The following is a 12269-nucleotide window of genomic DNA, read 5'->3' as shown; positions in this document are numbered from 1 at the left end:
AGTTATGGCTCAGGGATGAAGGGGAACAAAAAACCAAAAACCCAAGGTGGTAAAGGGGTTAAAGAGGGACAAATATTCGCCTTTCTGACGACCGTTACTAGCCTCTGTAGTAGGACCCCATCGATCAGTATGTTATCGCCTTTCTTGCATATAGGACCACCAGACTCCGTGCCAGAATGGTGCAAGAAATTCACATTTTTACACTTTACTCATGATTGAAAATGAGACAGTATGGCCGGGTGCACAAGGTCAGTAATTGGCTGCACCTTGGACGCAGGTGATTCCGCATGTGTTCATCGCACCGGGCGGAATCACCGCACCCAAAACATCGGACCGGTGGAATATATCTCGCAGAGACCGAGCGTCTCCACAAGAGAAACAGACATGCTGCAGTCTGGGAAGACGCGCCACGTGTCCGTCTCCGCAGGTGTCGGTGCACACATAGCGGACATGGGATTTCTTGACATCCCATCCACTATGCTGTAACATCTGGACGCTGCGGGTTGGACGCTGCACAAGTACACAGCGTCCAACCCGCAGCGTTTACTGACCGTGGGAACGTACCCTATTCAGTGTTTTACATCAGTATTTGTAGCTAAAATCAGGAGTGAGTGATAAATCCAGAAGTGGTGATGAGTTTCTATTAGACTTTTCCTCTGATTGTTCCTCTCCCGGTTTTGGCTACAAATACTGATGGAAAATACTGACCAAATACTGAACGTGTGAACGTGGCCTTAAAGTGAACACAGTCAGTTCTGCGAGATTTGGATCTGATCCCATCACAACTTTGCTTTCCAGGGACTGGTGCGGGAACCACAGGGACAGTAAAGGAGTAGCTAAGAGAGAGGAGCAAGGAGGAAAGAAGAGACAGGAGAGGAGCAGGGAGGAGAGAAGAGGCAAGAGAGCAGGGAGGAGAGAAGTGGCAGGAGTGGAGCAGGGAGGAGAGAAGTGGCAGGAGTGGAGCGGGGGGAGAGAAGAGGCAAGAGAGGAGCAGGGAGAAGTGGCAGGGAGGAGCATGGAGGCGAGAAGAGGCAGGCGAGGAGCAGGGAGGTGAGAAGTGGTAGGAAGGAGAAATGTGGCAGGAGGTGAGAAGGGAGGAGAGAAGTGGCAGGGAGAAGCATTGAGGCGAGAAGAGGCAGGGAGGAGAGAAGTGGTAGGAAGGAGAGATGTGGCAGGAGAGGAGCAGGAAGCAAAATAGAGGCAGGAGAGGAGCAGGGAGGAGAGAAGAGCAAGGAGAGGTGCAGGGAAGAGAGAAGTGGCAGGAGAGGAGTAGAGAAGAGGCAGGAGAGGAACAGGGAGGAGAGAAGAGCCAGGAGAGGTGCAGGGAAGAGAGAAGTGGCAGGACAGGAGTAGAGAAGAGGCAGTAGAGGAGCATGGAGGCGAGAAGAGGCAGGAGAGGAGCAGGCAGAATAGAAGCGGCAGAAGAGGAGCATGGTGGAAAAAAGAGGGAGGAGAGAAGAGGCAGGAGAGAAGAGGCAAGAGAGGAGCAGAGAGGAGAGAAGAGGAAGGAGAGGAGCAGGGAGGAAAGAAGAGGCAGGGAAGAGAAAAGAGGCTGCCTCCTCTTTCCTCCCTGCTCTTCTCCGGCTTCTTCTCGCCTCCCTGCTCTTCTCCAGTCTCTTCTCTCCTCCCTGCTCCTCACCTGCCTCCTTTCTCCTCCCTGCTCCTCTCCTGCCTCCTTTCTCCTCCCTGCTCCTCTCCTGCCTCCTCTCTCCTCCCTGCTCTTCTCCAGCCTCCTCTCTCCTTCCTGCTCCTCTCCTGCCTGGTTTCTCCTCCCTTCCTGCCTCCTCCCTCTTCTTTGCTCCTCTCCTGCCTCTTCTCTGCTCCTCCCTGCTCCTCTCCTGCCTCTTCTCTGCTCCTCCGTGCATCTTCTCTGCTCCTCTCTCCTCCCTTCCTGCCTCTTCTCTCCTCCCTGCTCTTCCCCAGCTTCCTCTCTCCTCCCTGCTCCTCTCCTGCCTCTTCTCTGCTCCTCTCTCCTCCGTGCATCTTCTCTGCTCCTCTCCGGCCTCCTCTCTCCTCCCTTCCTGCCTCTTCTCTCCTCCCTGCTCTTCCCCAGCTTCCTCTCTCCTCCATGCTCCTCTCCAGTCTCCTCTCTCCTCTCCTGCTTCTTCTCTGCTCCTCTCCTGCCTCTTCTCTGCTCCTCTCCTGCCTCCTCTCTGCTCCTCTACTGCCTCTTCTCTCCTCTCTGCTCCTCTCCTGCCTCCTCTCTCCTCCCTTCCTGCCTCTTCTCTCCTCCCTGCTTCTCTCCTGCCTCTTCTCTCCTCCCTGCTCTTCCCCAGCTTCCTCTCTCCTCCCTGCTCCTCTCCAGCCTCCTCTCTCCTCCCTGCTTCTTCTCTGCTCCTCTCCTGCCTCTTCTCTCCTCCCTGCTCCTCTCCTGCCTCCTCTCTCCTCCCTTCCTGCCTCTTCTCTCCTCCCTGCTCCTCTCCTGCCTCTTCTCCCCTTCCTTCCTCTTTCTCCTCTCTGCTCCTCTCCTGCCTCTTCTCTCCTCCCTGCCCCTCTCCTGCCTCTTCTCTCCTCCCTTCCTGTCTCTTTCTCCTCTCTGCTCCTCTCCTGCCTCTTTTCTCCTGCCTGCTTCTTCTCTGCTCCTCTCCTGCCTCCTCTCTGCTCCCTTCCTGCCTCTTCTCTCCTCTCTGCCTCTTTCTCCTCTCTGCTCCTCTCCTGCCTCTCTCCTCCCTGCTTCTTCTCTGCTCCTCTCCTGCCTCTTCCCTCCTCTCTGCTCCTCTCTCCTCCCTTCCTGCCTCTTCTCTCCTCCCTGCTTCTTCTCTGCTCCTCTCCTGCCTCTTTCTCCTCTCTGCTCCTCTCCAGCCTCTTCTCTCCTCCCTTCCTGCCTCTTCTCTCCTCTCCTGCCTCTTTCTCCTCTCTGCTCCTCTCCTGCCTCTTTCTCCTCTCTGCTCCTCTCCTGCCTCTTCTCTCCTCCCTGCTCCTCTCCTGCCTCTTTCTCCTCTCTGCTCCTTTCCTGCCTCTTCTCTGCTCCTCTCCTGCCTCTTCTCCTCCCTGCTCCTCTCCTGCCTCTTTTTCCTTCCTGCCTCTCTCTCCTCTCCTGCCTCTTCTCTCCTCTCTGCTCCTCTCCTGCCTCTTCTCTCCTCTCCTGCCTCTTCTCTCCTCCCTGTTCCTCTCCTGCCTCTTCTCTCCTCTCTGCTCCTCTCCTGCCTCTTCTCTCCTCTCCTGCCTCTTCTCTCCTCCCTGTTCCTCTCCTGCCTCTCTCTCCTCTCCTGCCTCTTCTCCTCCCTGCTCCTCTCCTGCCTCTTCTCTCCTCTCCTGCCTCTTCTCTCCTCCCTGTTCCTCTCCTGCCTCTCTGCTCCTCTTCTGCCTCTTCTCTCCTCCCTGCTCCTCTCCTGCCTCTTCTCTCCTCTCCTGCCTCTTCTCTCCTCCCTGTTCCTCTCCTGCCTCTCTGCTCCTCTCCTGCCTCTCTCTCTCCTCCTCTCCTCTCTGCCCGTGTTCCTGACCCTGTAGTGCCCATATCGGTCGCTGGAGGGCGAAGTTGTGATTACACCAAACTCTCGCGGTATCGTGTTTGCGCGCTGAGGTGAGGAGTGATTTGTGTGGAGCGTGTGCTGGGCTCCGCGGCAGGTGGGTAAGCGGGGGAGGACTGCACGGTTCCCGGAAGAGAAGCGGCGCCCGGGAGGGGGAGGAGGCCGCGGGTGGCGGGAATACTCCACGTCCTGAGGCCGCGGCGGGTCCTGAGGAGTGCGCGCGTCTCCTGAGCAGCCAGTCAGGTGGCGGCTCTTATCACCGTAGCTCCACGCCGCGCACTGTACGCCGCTCCTCATTGGTTGCAGTTATAGCAGTTTGGGCTTCTAGGTCAGCTGCCATTATAGGGGCCCGTAACCATGGATACAGGGAGCCAGGGGCCCGTAACCGTGCTCAAGGCCTAAAACCATGAAGACGTTGAGCTCTGGCCCAGTTATGGTGAATCAACGCCAGTCGCTGCCACCGGTCCCTGCGCTTTCTGGTGCTGCCGCTGGTCCCTGCGCGGTCTGGTGCTGCCGGCTGGTCCCTGCGCGGTCTGGTGCTGCCGCCGGTCCCTGCGCGGTCTGGTGCTGCCGCCGGTCCCTGCGCTTTCTGGTGCTGCCGCCAGTCCCTGCACAGTTTGTTGCTTCCACCGGTCCCTGCGCGGTCTGGGGCAGCCGCCGGTCCCTGCGCGGTCTGGTGCTGCCGCCGGTCCCTGCACAGTTTGTTGCTTCCACCGGTCCCTGCGCGGTCTGGTGCTGCCGCCGGTCCCTGCACAGTTTGTTGCTTCCACCGGTCCCTGCGCGGTCTGGTGCTGCCGCCGGTCCCTGCGCGGTCTGGTGCTGCCGCCGGTCCCTGCGCGGTCTGGTGCTGCCGCCGGTCCCTGCGCGGTCTGGTGCTGCCGCCGGTCCCTGCGCGGTCTGGTGCTGCCGCCGGTCCCTGCGCGGTCTGGTGCTGCCGGCGGTCCCTGCGCTTTCTGGTGCTGCCGCCAGTCCCTGCACAGTTTGTTGCTTCCACCGGTCCCTGCGCGGTCTGGGGCAGCCGCCGGTCCCTGCGCGGTCTGGTGCTGCCGCCGGTCCCTGCACAGTTTGTTGCTTCCACCGGTCCCTGCGCGGTCTGGTGCTGCCGCCGGTCCCTGCACAGTTTGTTGCTTCCACCGGTCCCTGCGCGGTCTGGTGCTGCCGCCGGTCCCTGCGCGGTCTGGTGCTGCCGCCGGTCCCTGCGCGGTCTGGTGCTGCCGCCGGTCCCTGCGCGGTCTGGTGCTGCCGCCGGTCCCTGCGCGGTCTGGTGCTGCCGCCGGTCCCTGCGCGGTCTGGTGCTGCCGCCGGTCCCTGCGCGGTCTGGTGCTGCCGCCGGTCCCTGCGCGGTCTGGTGCTGCCGCCGGTCCCTGCGCGGTCTGGTGCTGCCGCCGGTCCCTGCGCGGTCTGGGGCTGCCGCCGGTCCCTGCGCGGTCTGGGGCTGCCGCCGGTCCCTGCGCGGTCTGGGGCTGCCGCAGGTCCCTGCGCGGTCTGGGGCTGCCGCAGGTCCCTGCGCGGTCTGGGGCTGCCGCCGGTCCCTGCGCGGTCTGGGGCAGCCACCGGTCCCTGCGCGGTCTGGGGCAGCCGCCGGTCAGATGACAGTGCTTTGCTTAGGCTGGTGACAGTTGTGTGCAGGGTCTACAGTCTCAAATTGTAAGCATTTGATTTTTTATTCACTGACCGCAAGCAGAGACATTTTGAAAATGATGAGAAATAAGCATTGTACAGTAGAAAACTTCTGACTTTTCACATTTTTGAGACAACGCATTCTTTTACCTCCCACCAGGAGACAATGGGCGCCGTCTACAGAAGTAAAGCTGGCGGCACAGCCTGTAGCCGCTGACGACGTGCTGCGATGCTGATAGCCCGGCTGCGAGCTGCGGAGTCACGCAACCTTATATTTTTAAATCAAGTTTTTTTTTATTTATATTAGAATTTTTTTAAATAACTAAACAAACATGAAAAGAACACCAACCCCAGCACCCCCAACATAGAACACCAACCCCAGCACCCCCAACATAGAACACCAACCCCAGCACCCCCAACATAGAACACCAACCCCAGCACCCCCAACATAGAACACCAACCCCAGCACCCCACAACATAGAACACCAACCCCAGCACCACCCAACATAGAACACCAACCCCAGCACCCCCCAACATAGAACACCAACCCCAGCACCCCCCAACATAGAACACCAACCCCAGCACCCCCCAACATAGAACACCAACCCCAGCACCCCCCAACATAGAACACCAACCCCAGCACCCCCAACATAGAACACCAACCCCAGCACCCCCCAACATAGAACACCAACCCCAGCACCCCCCAACATAGAACACCAACCCCAGCACCCCCCAACATAGAACACCAACCCCAGCACCCCCCAACATAGAACACCAACCCCAGCACCCCCCAACATAGAACACCAACCCCAGCACCCCCCAACATAGAACACTTCTACAAGGACAAATATCTGCGAGGATCCACAGTTCGGCTTTTGAAATTTTTACTTAAATTATTTATTCAGTTTTTGTCCTGATCTCCCCCAGAAAACGTCCAGGATAACATGGCGCACCTCAGTGGGTTCTATGGAGATTGTGCTGCCGAGGCCAAGAACGCTGCGAGTCTTACAGTAAGCATAGAGACATCAGTAGTCACTAGAAGAGCGAGACGGCCGCCATGATAACGACTACCATCAGTCCTGCTTCTCTATGGAGTCAGGCTTGACGGGCAATGACTGCTACTGGTGCAAGAAACTGGTGGTCTCGTACAGACCCTCATTGATAGTGGGTTCTAAGAGAATCAGATAATGTGATTTGCCCACGGCCCGTGTGCAGTCTCTTTTGTCTCCAAGCGCTTGGAAATTAAGGGAGTAAACTCCTAATCTGGCCTCACTGGTGATCTGGCATATCTGACTCTTGGTCAGAATGAAAACAGCTACGACAAGTGTAAGCTCTTATGGTCAGTGGGGTCCTCTCCTGTAGAGTGTAAGCTCTTGTGGTCAGTGGGGTCCTCTCTCTACTGTAGAGTGTAAGCTCTTAAGGTCAGTGGGGTCCTCCCTCTCTACTGTAGTGTGTAAGCTCTTATGGTCAGTGGGGTCCTCCCTCTCCTGTAGAGTGTAAGCTCTTATGATCAATGGGGTCCTCTCTCTCACCTGTAGAGTGTAAGCTCTTATGGTCAGTGGGGTCCTCTCTCTCCTGTAGAGTGTAAGCTCTTATAGTCAGTGAGGTCCTCTCTTTCCTGTAGAGTGTAAGCTCTTATGATCATTGGGGTCCTCTCTCTCCTGTAGAGTGTAAGCTCTTATGGTCAGTGGGGTCCTCTCTCTCTCCTGTAGAGTGTAAGCTCTTATGATCAGTGGGGTCCTCTCTCCTGTAGAGTGTAAGCTCTTATGATCAGTGGGGTCCTCTCTCTCCTGTAGAGTGTAAGCTCTTATGATCAGTGGGGTCCCCTCTCTCCTGTAGAGTGTAAGCTCTTATGGTCAGTGGGGTCCTCTCTCCTGTAGAGTGTAAGCTCTTATGGTCAGTCGGGTCCTCTCCCGTAGAGTGTAAGCTCTTATGGTCAGCGGGGTCCTCTCTCCTGTAGAGTGTAAGCTCTTATGGTTAGTTGGGTCCTCTGCTGTAGAGTGTAAGCTCTTATGGTCAGTGGGGTCCTCTCTCCTGTAGAGTGTAAGCTCTTATGGTCAGTGGGGTCCTCTCCTGTAGAGTGTAAGCTCTTATGGTCAGTGGGGTCCTCTCTCTCCTGTAGAGTGTAAGCTCTTATGATCAGTGGGGTCCTCGCTCTCTCCTATAGAGTGTAAGCTCTTATGGTCAGTGGGGTCCTCTCTCTCTCCTGTAGAGTGTAAGCTCTTATGATCAGTGGGGTCCTCTCTCTCTCCTGTAGAGTGTAAGCTCTTATGATCAGTGGGGTCCTCTCTCTCTCCTGTAGAGTGTAAGCTCTTATGATCAGTGGGGTCCTCTCTTTCTCCTGTAGAGTATAAGCTCTTATGGTCAGTGGGGTCCTCTCTCTCTCCTGTAGAGTGTAAGCTCTTATGATCAGTGGGGTCCTCTCTCCTGTAGAGTGTAAGCTCTTATGATCAGTGGGGTCCTCTCTCTCTCCTGTAGAGTATAAGCTCTTATGATCAGTGGGGTCCTCTCTCTCTCCTGTAGAGTGTAAGCTCTTATGATCAGTGGGGTCCTCTACAGGAGAGAGAGAGTGTAAGCTCTTATGATCAGTGGGGTCCTCTCTCCTGTAGAATGTAAGCTCTTATGGTCAGTGGGGTCCTCTCTCCTGTAGAGTGTGAGCTCTTATGGTCAGTGGGGTCCTCTCTCCTGTAGAGTGTAAGCTCTTATGGTCAGTGGGGTCCTTTCTCTCTCCTGTAGAGTGTAAGCTCTTATGGTCAGTGGGGTCCTTTCTCCTGTAGAGTGTAAGCTCTTATGGTCAGTGGGGTCCTCTCTCCTGTAGAGTGTAAGCTCTTATGGTCAGTGGGGTCCTCTCTCCTGTAGAGTGTGAGCTCTTATGGTCAGTGGGGTCCTCTCTCCTGTAGAGTGTGAGCTCTTATGGACAGTGGGGTCCTCTCTCCTGTAGAGTGTAAGCTCTTATGGTCAGTGGGGTCCTTTCTCTCTCCTGTAGAGTGTAAGCTCTTATGGTCAGTGGGGTCCTTTCTCCTGTAGAGTGTAAGCTCTTATGGTCAGTGGGGTCCTCTCTCCTGTAGAGTGTAAGCTCTTATGGTCAGTGGGGTCCTCTCCTGTAGAGTGTAAGCTCTTATGGTCAGTGGGGTCCTCTCTCTCCTCTATAGAGTGTAAGCTCTTATGGTCAGTGGGGTCCTCTCTCTCCTCTGTAGAGTGTAAGCTCTTATGGTCAGTGGGGTCCTCTCTTCTGTATAGTGTAAGCTCTTATGGTCAGTGGGGTCCTCTCTCTCCTGTAGAGTGTAAGCTCTTATGGTCAGTGCGGTCCTTTCTCTCTCCTGTAGAGTGTAAGCTCTTATGGTCAGAGGGGTCCTCTCTCTCTCCTGTAGAGTGTAAGCTCTTATGGTCAGTGGGGTCCTCTCTCTCTCTCCTGTAGAGTGTAAGCTCTTATGGTCAGTGGGGTCCTCTCTCTCTCCTCTGTAGAGTGTAAGCTCTTATGGTCAGTGGGGTCCTCTCTCTCCTGTAGAGTGTAAGCTCTTATGATCAGTGGGGTCCTCTATCCTGTAGAGTGTGAGCTCTTATGGTCAGTGGGGTCCTTTCTCTCTCCTGTAGAGTGTAAGCTCTTATGGTCAGTGGGGTCCTTTCTCTCTCCTGTAGAGTGTAAGCTCTTATGGTCAGTGGGGTCCTTTCTCTCTCCTGTAGAGTGTAAGCTCTTATGGTCAGTGGGGTCCTTTCTCTCTCCTGTAGAGTGTAAGCTCTTATGGTCAGTGGGGTCCTCTCTCCTGTAGAGTGTAAGCTCTTATGGTCAGTGGGGTCCTCTCTCCTCTAGAGTGTAAGCTCTTATGGTCAGTGAGGTCCTCTCTCTCTCTCTTTCTCCTGTAGAGTGTAAGCTCTTATAGTCAGTGAGGTCCTCTCTCTCTCCTGTAGAGTGTAAGCTCTTATGATCAGTGGGGTCCTCTCTCTCTCTCCTGTAGAGTGTAAGCTCTTATGATCAGTGGAGTCCTCTCTCCTGTAGAGTGTAAGCTCTTATGGTCAGTGGGGTCCTCCCTCTCTCCTGTAGAGTGTAAGCTCTTATGGTCAGTGAGGTCCTCTCTTTCCTGTAGAGTGTAAGCTCTTATGGTCAGTGGGGTCCTCTCTCTCTCCTGTAGAGTGTAAGCTCTTATGGTCAGTGGGGTCCTCTCTCCTGTAGAGTGTAAGCTCTTAAGGTCAGTGGGGTCCTCCCTCTCTCCTGTAGAGTGTAAGCTCTTATGGTCAGTGGGGTCCTCTTTCTCCTGTACAGTGTAAGCTCTTATGGTCAGTGGGGTCCTCCCTCTCTCCTGTAGAGTGTAAGCTCTTAAGGTCAGTGGGGTCCTCCCTCTCTCCTGTAGAGTGTAAGCTCTTATGGTCAGTGGGGTCCTCCCTCTCTACTGTAGTGTGTAAGCTCTTATGGTCAGTGGGGTCCTCCCTCTCCTGTAGAGTGTAAGCTCTTATGGTCAGTGGGGTTCTCTCTCTCTCTCCTGTAGAGTGTAAGCTCTTATGGTCAGTGGGGTCCTCTCTCTCCTGTAGAGTGTAAGCTCTTATGGTCGGTGGGGTCCTCCCTCTCTCCTGTAGAGTGTAAGCTCTTATGGTCGGTGGGGTCCTCTCCTGTAGAGTGTAAGCTCTTATGGTCAGTGGGGTCCTCCCTCTCTCCTGTAGAGTGTAAGCTCTTATGGTCGGTGGGGTCCTCTCCTGTAGAGTGTAAGCTCTTATGGTCAGTGGGGTCCTCTCTCTACTGTAGAGTGTAAGCTCTTATGGTCAGTGGGGTCCTCTCTCTACTGTAGAGTGTAAGCTCTTATGGTCAGTGGGGTCCTCTCTCTCCTGTAGAGTGTAAGCTCTTATGGTCAGTGGGGTCCTCTCTCCTGTAGAGTGTAAGCTCTTATGGTCAGTGGGGTCCTCTCTCTCTCCTGTAGAGTGTAAGCTCTTATGGTCAGTGGGATCCTCTCTCCTGTAGAGTGTAAGCTCTTATGGTCAGTGGGGTCCTCTCTCTCTCCTGTAGAGTGTAAGCTCTTATGATCAGCGGGGTCCTTTCTCTCTCCTGTAGAGTGTAAGCTCTTATGATCAGTGGGGTCCTCTCTCTCTCCAGTAGAGTGTAAGCTCTTATGGTCAGTGGGGTCCTCTCTCTCTCCTGTAGAGTGTAAGCTCTTATGATCAGTGGGGTCCTTTCTCTCTCCTGTAGAGTGTAAGCTCTTATGGTCAGTGGGGTCCTCTCTCTCCTGTAGAGTGTAAGCTCTTATGGTCAGTGAGGTCCTCTCTTTCCTGTAGAGTGTAAGCTCTTATGGTCAGTGGGGTCCTCTCTCTCTCCTGTAGAGTGTAAGCTCTTATGGTCAGTGGGGTCCTCTCTCCTGTAGAGTGTAAGCTCTTAAGGTCAGTGGGGTCCTCCCTCTCTCCTATAGAGTGTAAGCTCTTATGGTCAGTGGGGTCCTCTTTTTCCTGTACAGTGTAAGCTCTTATGGTCAGTGGGGTCCTCCCTCTCTCCTGTAGAGTGTAAGCTCTTAAGGTCAGTGGGGTCCTCCCTCTCTCCTGTAGAGTGTAAGCTCTTATGGTCAGTGGGGTCCTCTCTCTCCTGTAGAGTGTAAGCTCTTATGGTCAGTGGGGTCCTCTCTCTCTCCTGTAAAGTGTAAGCTCTTATGGTCAGTGGGGTCCTCTCTCTCTCCTGTAGAGTGTAAGCTCTTATGGTCAGTGGGGTCCTCTCTCTCTCTTGTAGAGTGTAAGCTCGAATGATCAGTGGGATCCTCTCTCCTGTAGAGTGTAAGCTCTTATGGTCAGTGGGGTCCTTTCTCTCTCCTGTAGAGTGTAAGCTCTTATGGTCAGTGGGGTCCTCTCTCTCTCCTGTAGAGTGTAAGCTCTTAGGATCAGTGGGGTCCTCTCTCTCTCCTGTAGAGTGTAAGCTCTTACGATCAGTGGGGTCCTCTCTCTCTCTTGTAGAGTGTAAGCTCTTATGATCAGTGGGGTCCTCTCTCTCTCCTGTAGAGTGTAAGCTCTTATGGTCAGTGGGGTCCTTTCTCTCTCCTGTAGAGTGTAAGCTCTTATGGTCAGTGGGGTCCTCTCTCTCTCTTGTAGAGTGTAAGCTCTTATGGTCAGTGGGGTCCTCTCTCCTGTAGAGTGTAAGCTCTTATGGTCAGTGGGGTCCTTTCTCTCTCCTGTAGAGTGTAAGCTCTTATGGTCAGTGGGGTCCTCTCTCTCTCTTGTAGAGTGTAAGCTCGAATGATCAGTGGGATCCTCTCTCCTGTAGAGTGTAAGCTCTTATGGTCAGTGGGGTCCTTTCTCTCTCCTGTAGAGTGTAAGCTCTTATGGTCAGTGGGGTCCTCCCTCTCTCCTGTAGAGTGTAAGCTCTTATGGTCAGTGGGGTCCTCTCTCTCTCCTGTAGAGTGTAAGCTCTTATGGTCAGTGGGGTCCTCTCTCTCTCCTGTAGAGTGTAAGCTCTTATGATCAGTGGGGTCCTTTCTCTCTCCTATAGAGTGTAAGCTCTTATGGTCAGTGGGGTCCTCTCCTGTAGAGTGTAAGCTCTTATGGTCAGTGGGGTCCTCTCTCTCCTGTAGAGTGTAAGCTCTTATGGTCAGTGCGGTCCTTTCTCTCTCCTGTAGAGTGTAAGCTCTTATGGTCAGTGGGGTCCTCTCCTGTAGAGTGTAAGCTCTTATGGTCAGTGGGGTCCTCTCTCTCTCCTGTAGAGTGTAAGCTCTTATGATCAGTGGGGTCCTCTCTCTCTCCTGTAGAGTGTAAGCTCTTATGATCAGTGGGGTCTTCTCTCTCTCCTGTAGAGTGTAAGCTCTTATGATCAGTGGGGTCCTCTCTCTCTCCTGTAGAGTGTAAGCTCTTATGATCAGTGGGGTCCTCTCTCTCTCCTGTAGAGTGTAAGCTCTTATGGTCAGTGGGGTCCTCTCTCTCCTGTAGAGTGTAAGCTCTTATGGTCAGTGGGGTCCTCTCTCTCCTGTAGAGTGTAAGCTCTTATAGTCAGTGAGGTCCTCTCTTTCCTGTAGAGTGTAAGCTCTTATGATCATTGGGGTCGTCTCTCTCCTGTAGAGTGTAAGCTCTTATGGTCAGTGGGGTCCTCTCTCTCTCCTGTAGAGTGTAAGCTCTTATGGTCAGTGGGGTCCTCTCTCTCTCCTGTAGAGTGTAAGCTCTTATGGTCAGTGGGGTCCTCTCTCTATCCTGTAGAGTGTAAGCTCTTATGGTCAGTGG

General features: G+C 54.5%; 1 protein-coding gene across 4 annotated transcripts in view; it reads left to right on the top strand.

The window, feature by feature from the left end:
- The first annotated feature begins 3407 nt into the window (after window positions 1–3407).
- Window positions 3408–12269, top strand: part of TDRD1 (tudor domain containing 1) — a 99690-nt gene continuing 90828 nt past the window's right edge. The window contains exons 1-2 of one of the 4 annotated variants that reach the window (XM_073556615.1): window positions 3408–3523; window positions 6018–6100. In XM_073556615.1, coding sequence (XP_073412716.1) covers window positions 6035–6100 — 66 coding nt within the window. In that variant the 5' untranslated portion in view covers window positions 3408–3523; window positions 6018–6034. Of the gene's footprint in view, window positions 3568–3677; window positions 3799–6017; window positions 6101–12269 lie in introns of those variants that run through there. The other 3 variants (XM_073556616.1, XM_073556618.1, XM_073556617.1) reach the window with 3 other exon arrangements.

The sequence above is a fragment of the Dendrobates tinctorius genome, unplaced genomic scaffold (genome assembly GCF_039654945.1).
Source record: "Dendrobates tinctorius isolate UK_male_01 unplaced genomic scaffold, ASM3965494v1 ptg000236l, whole genome shotgun sequence".
NCBI lineage: Eukaryota > Metazoa > Chordata > Amphibia > Anura > Dendrobatidae > Dendrobates > Dendrobates tinctorius.
This window is presented reverse-complemented; position numbering and strand designations above follow the sequence as displayed.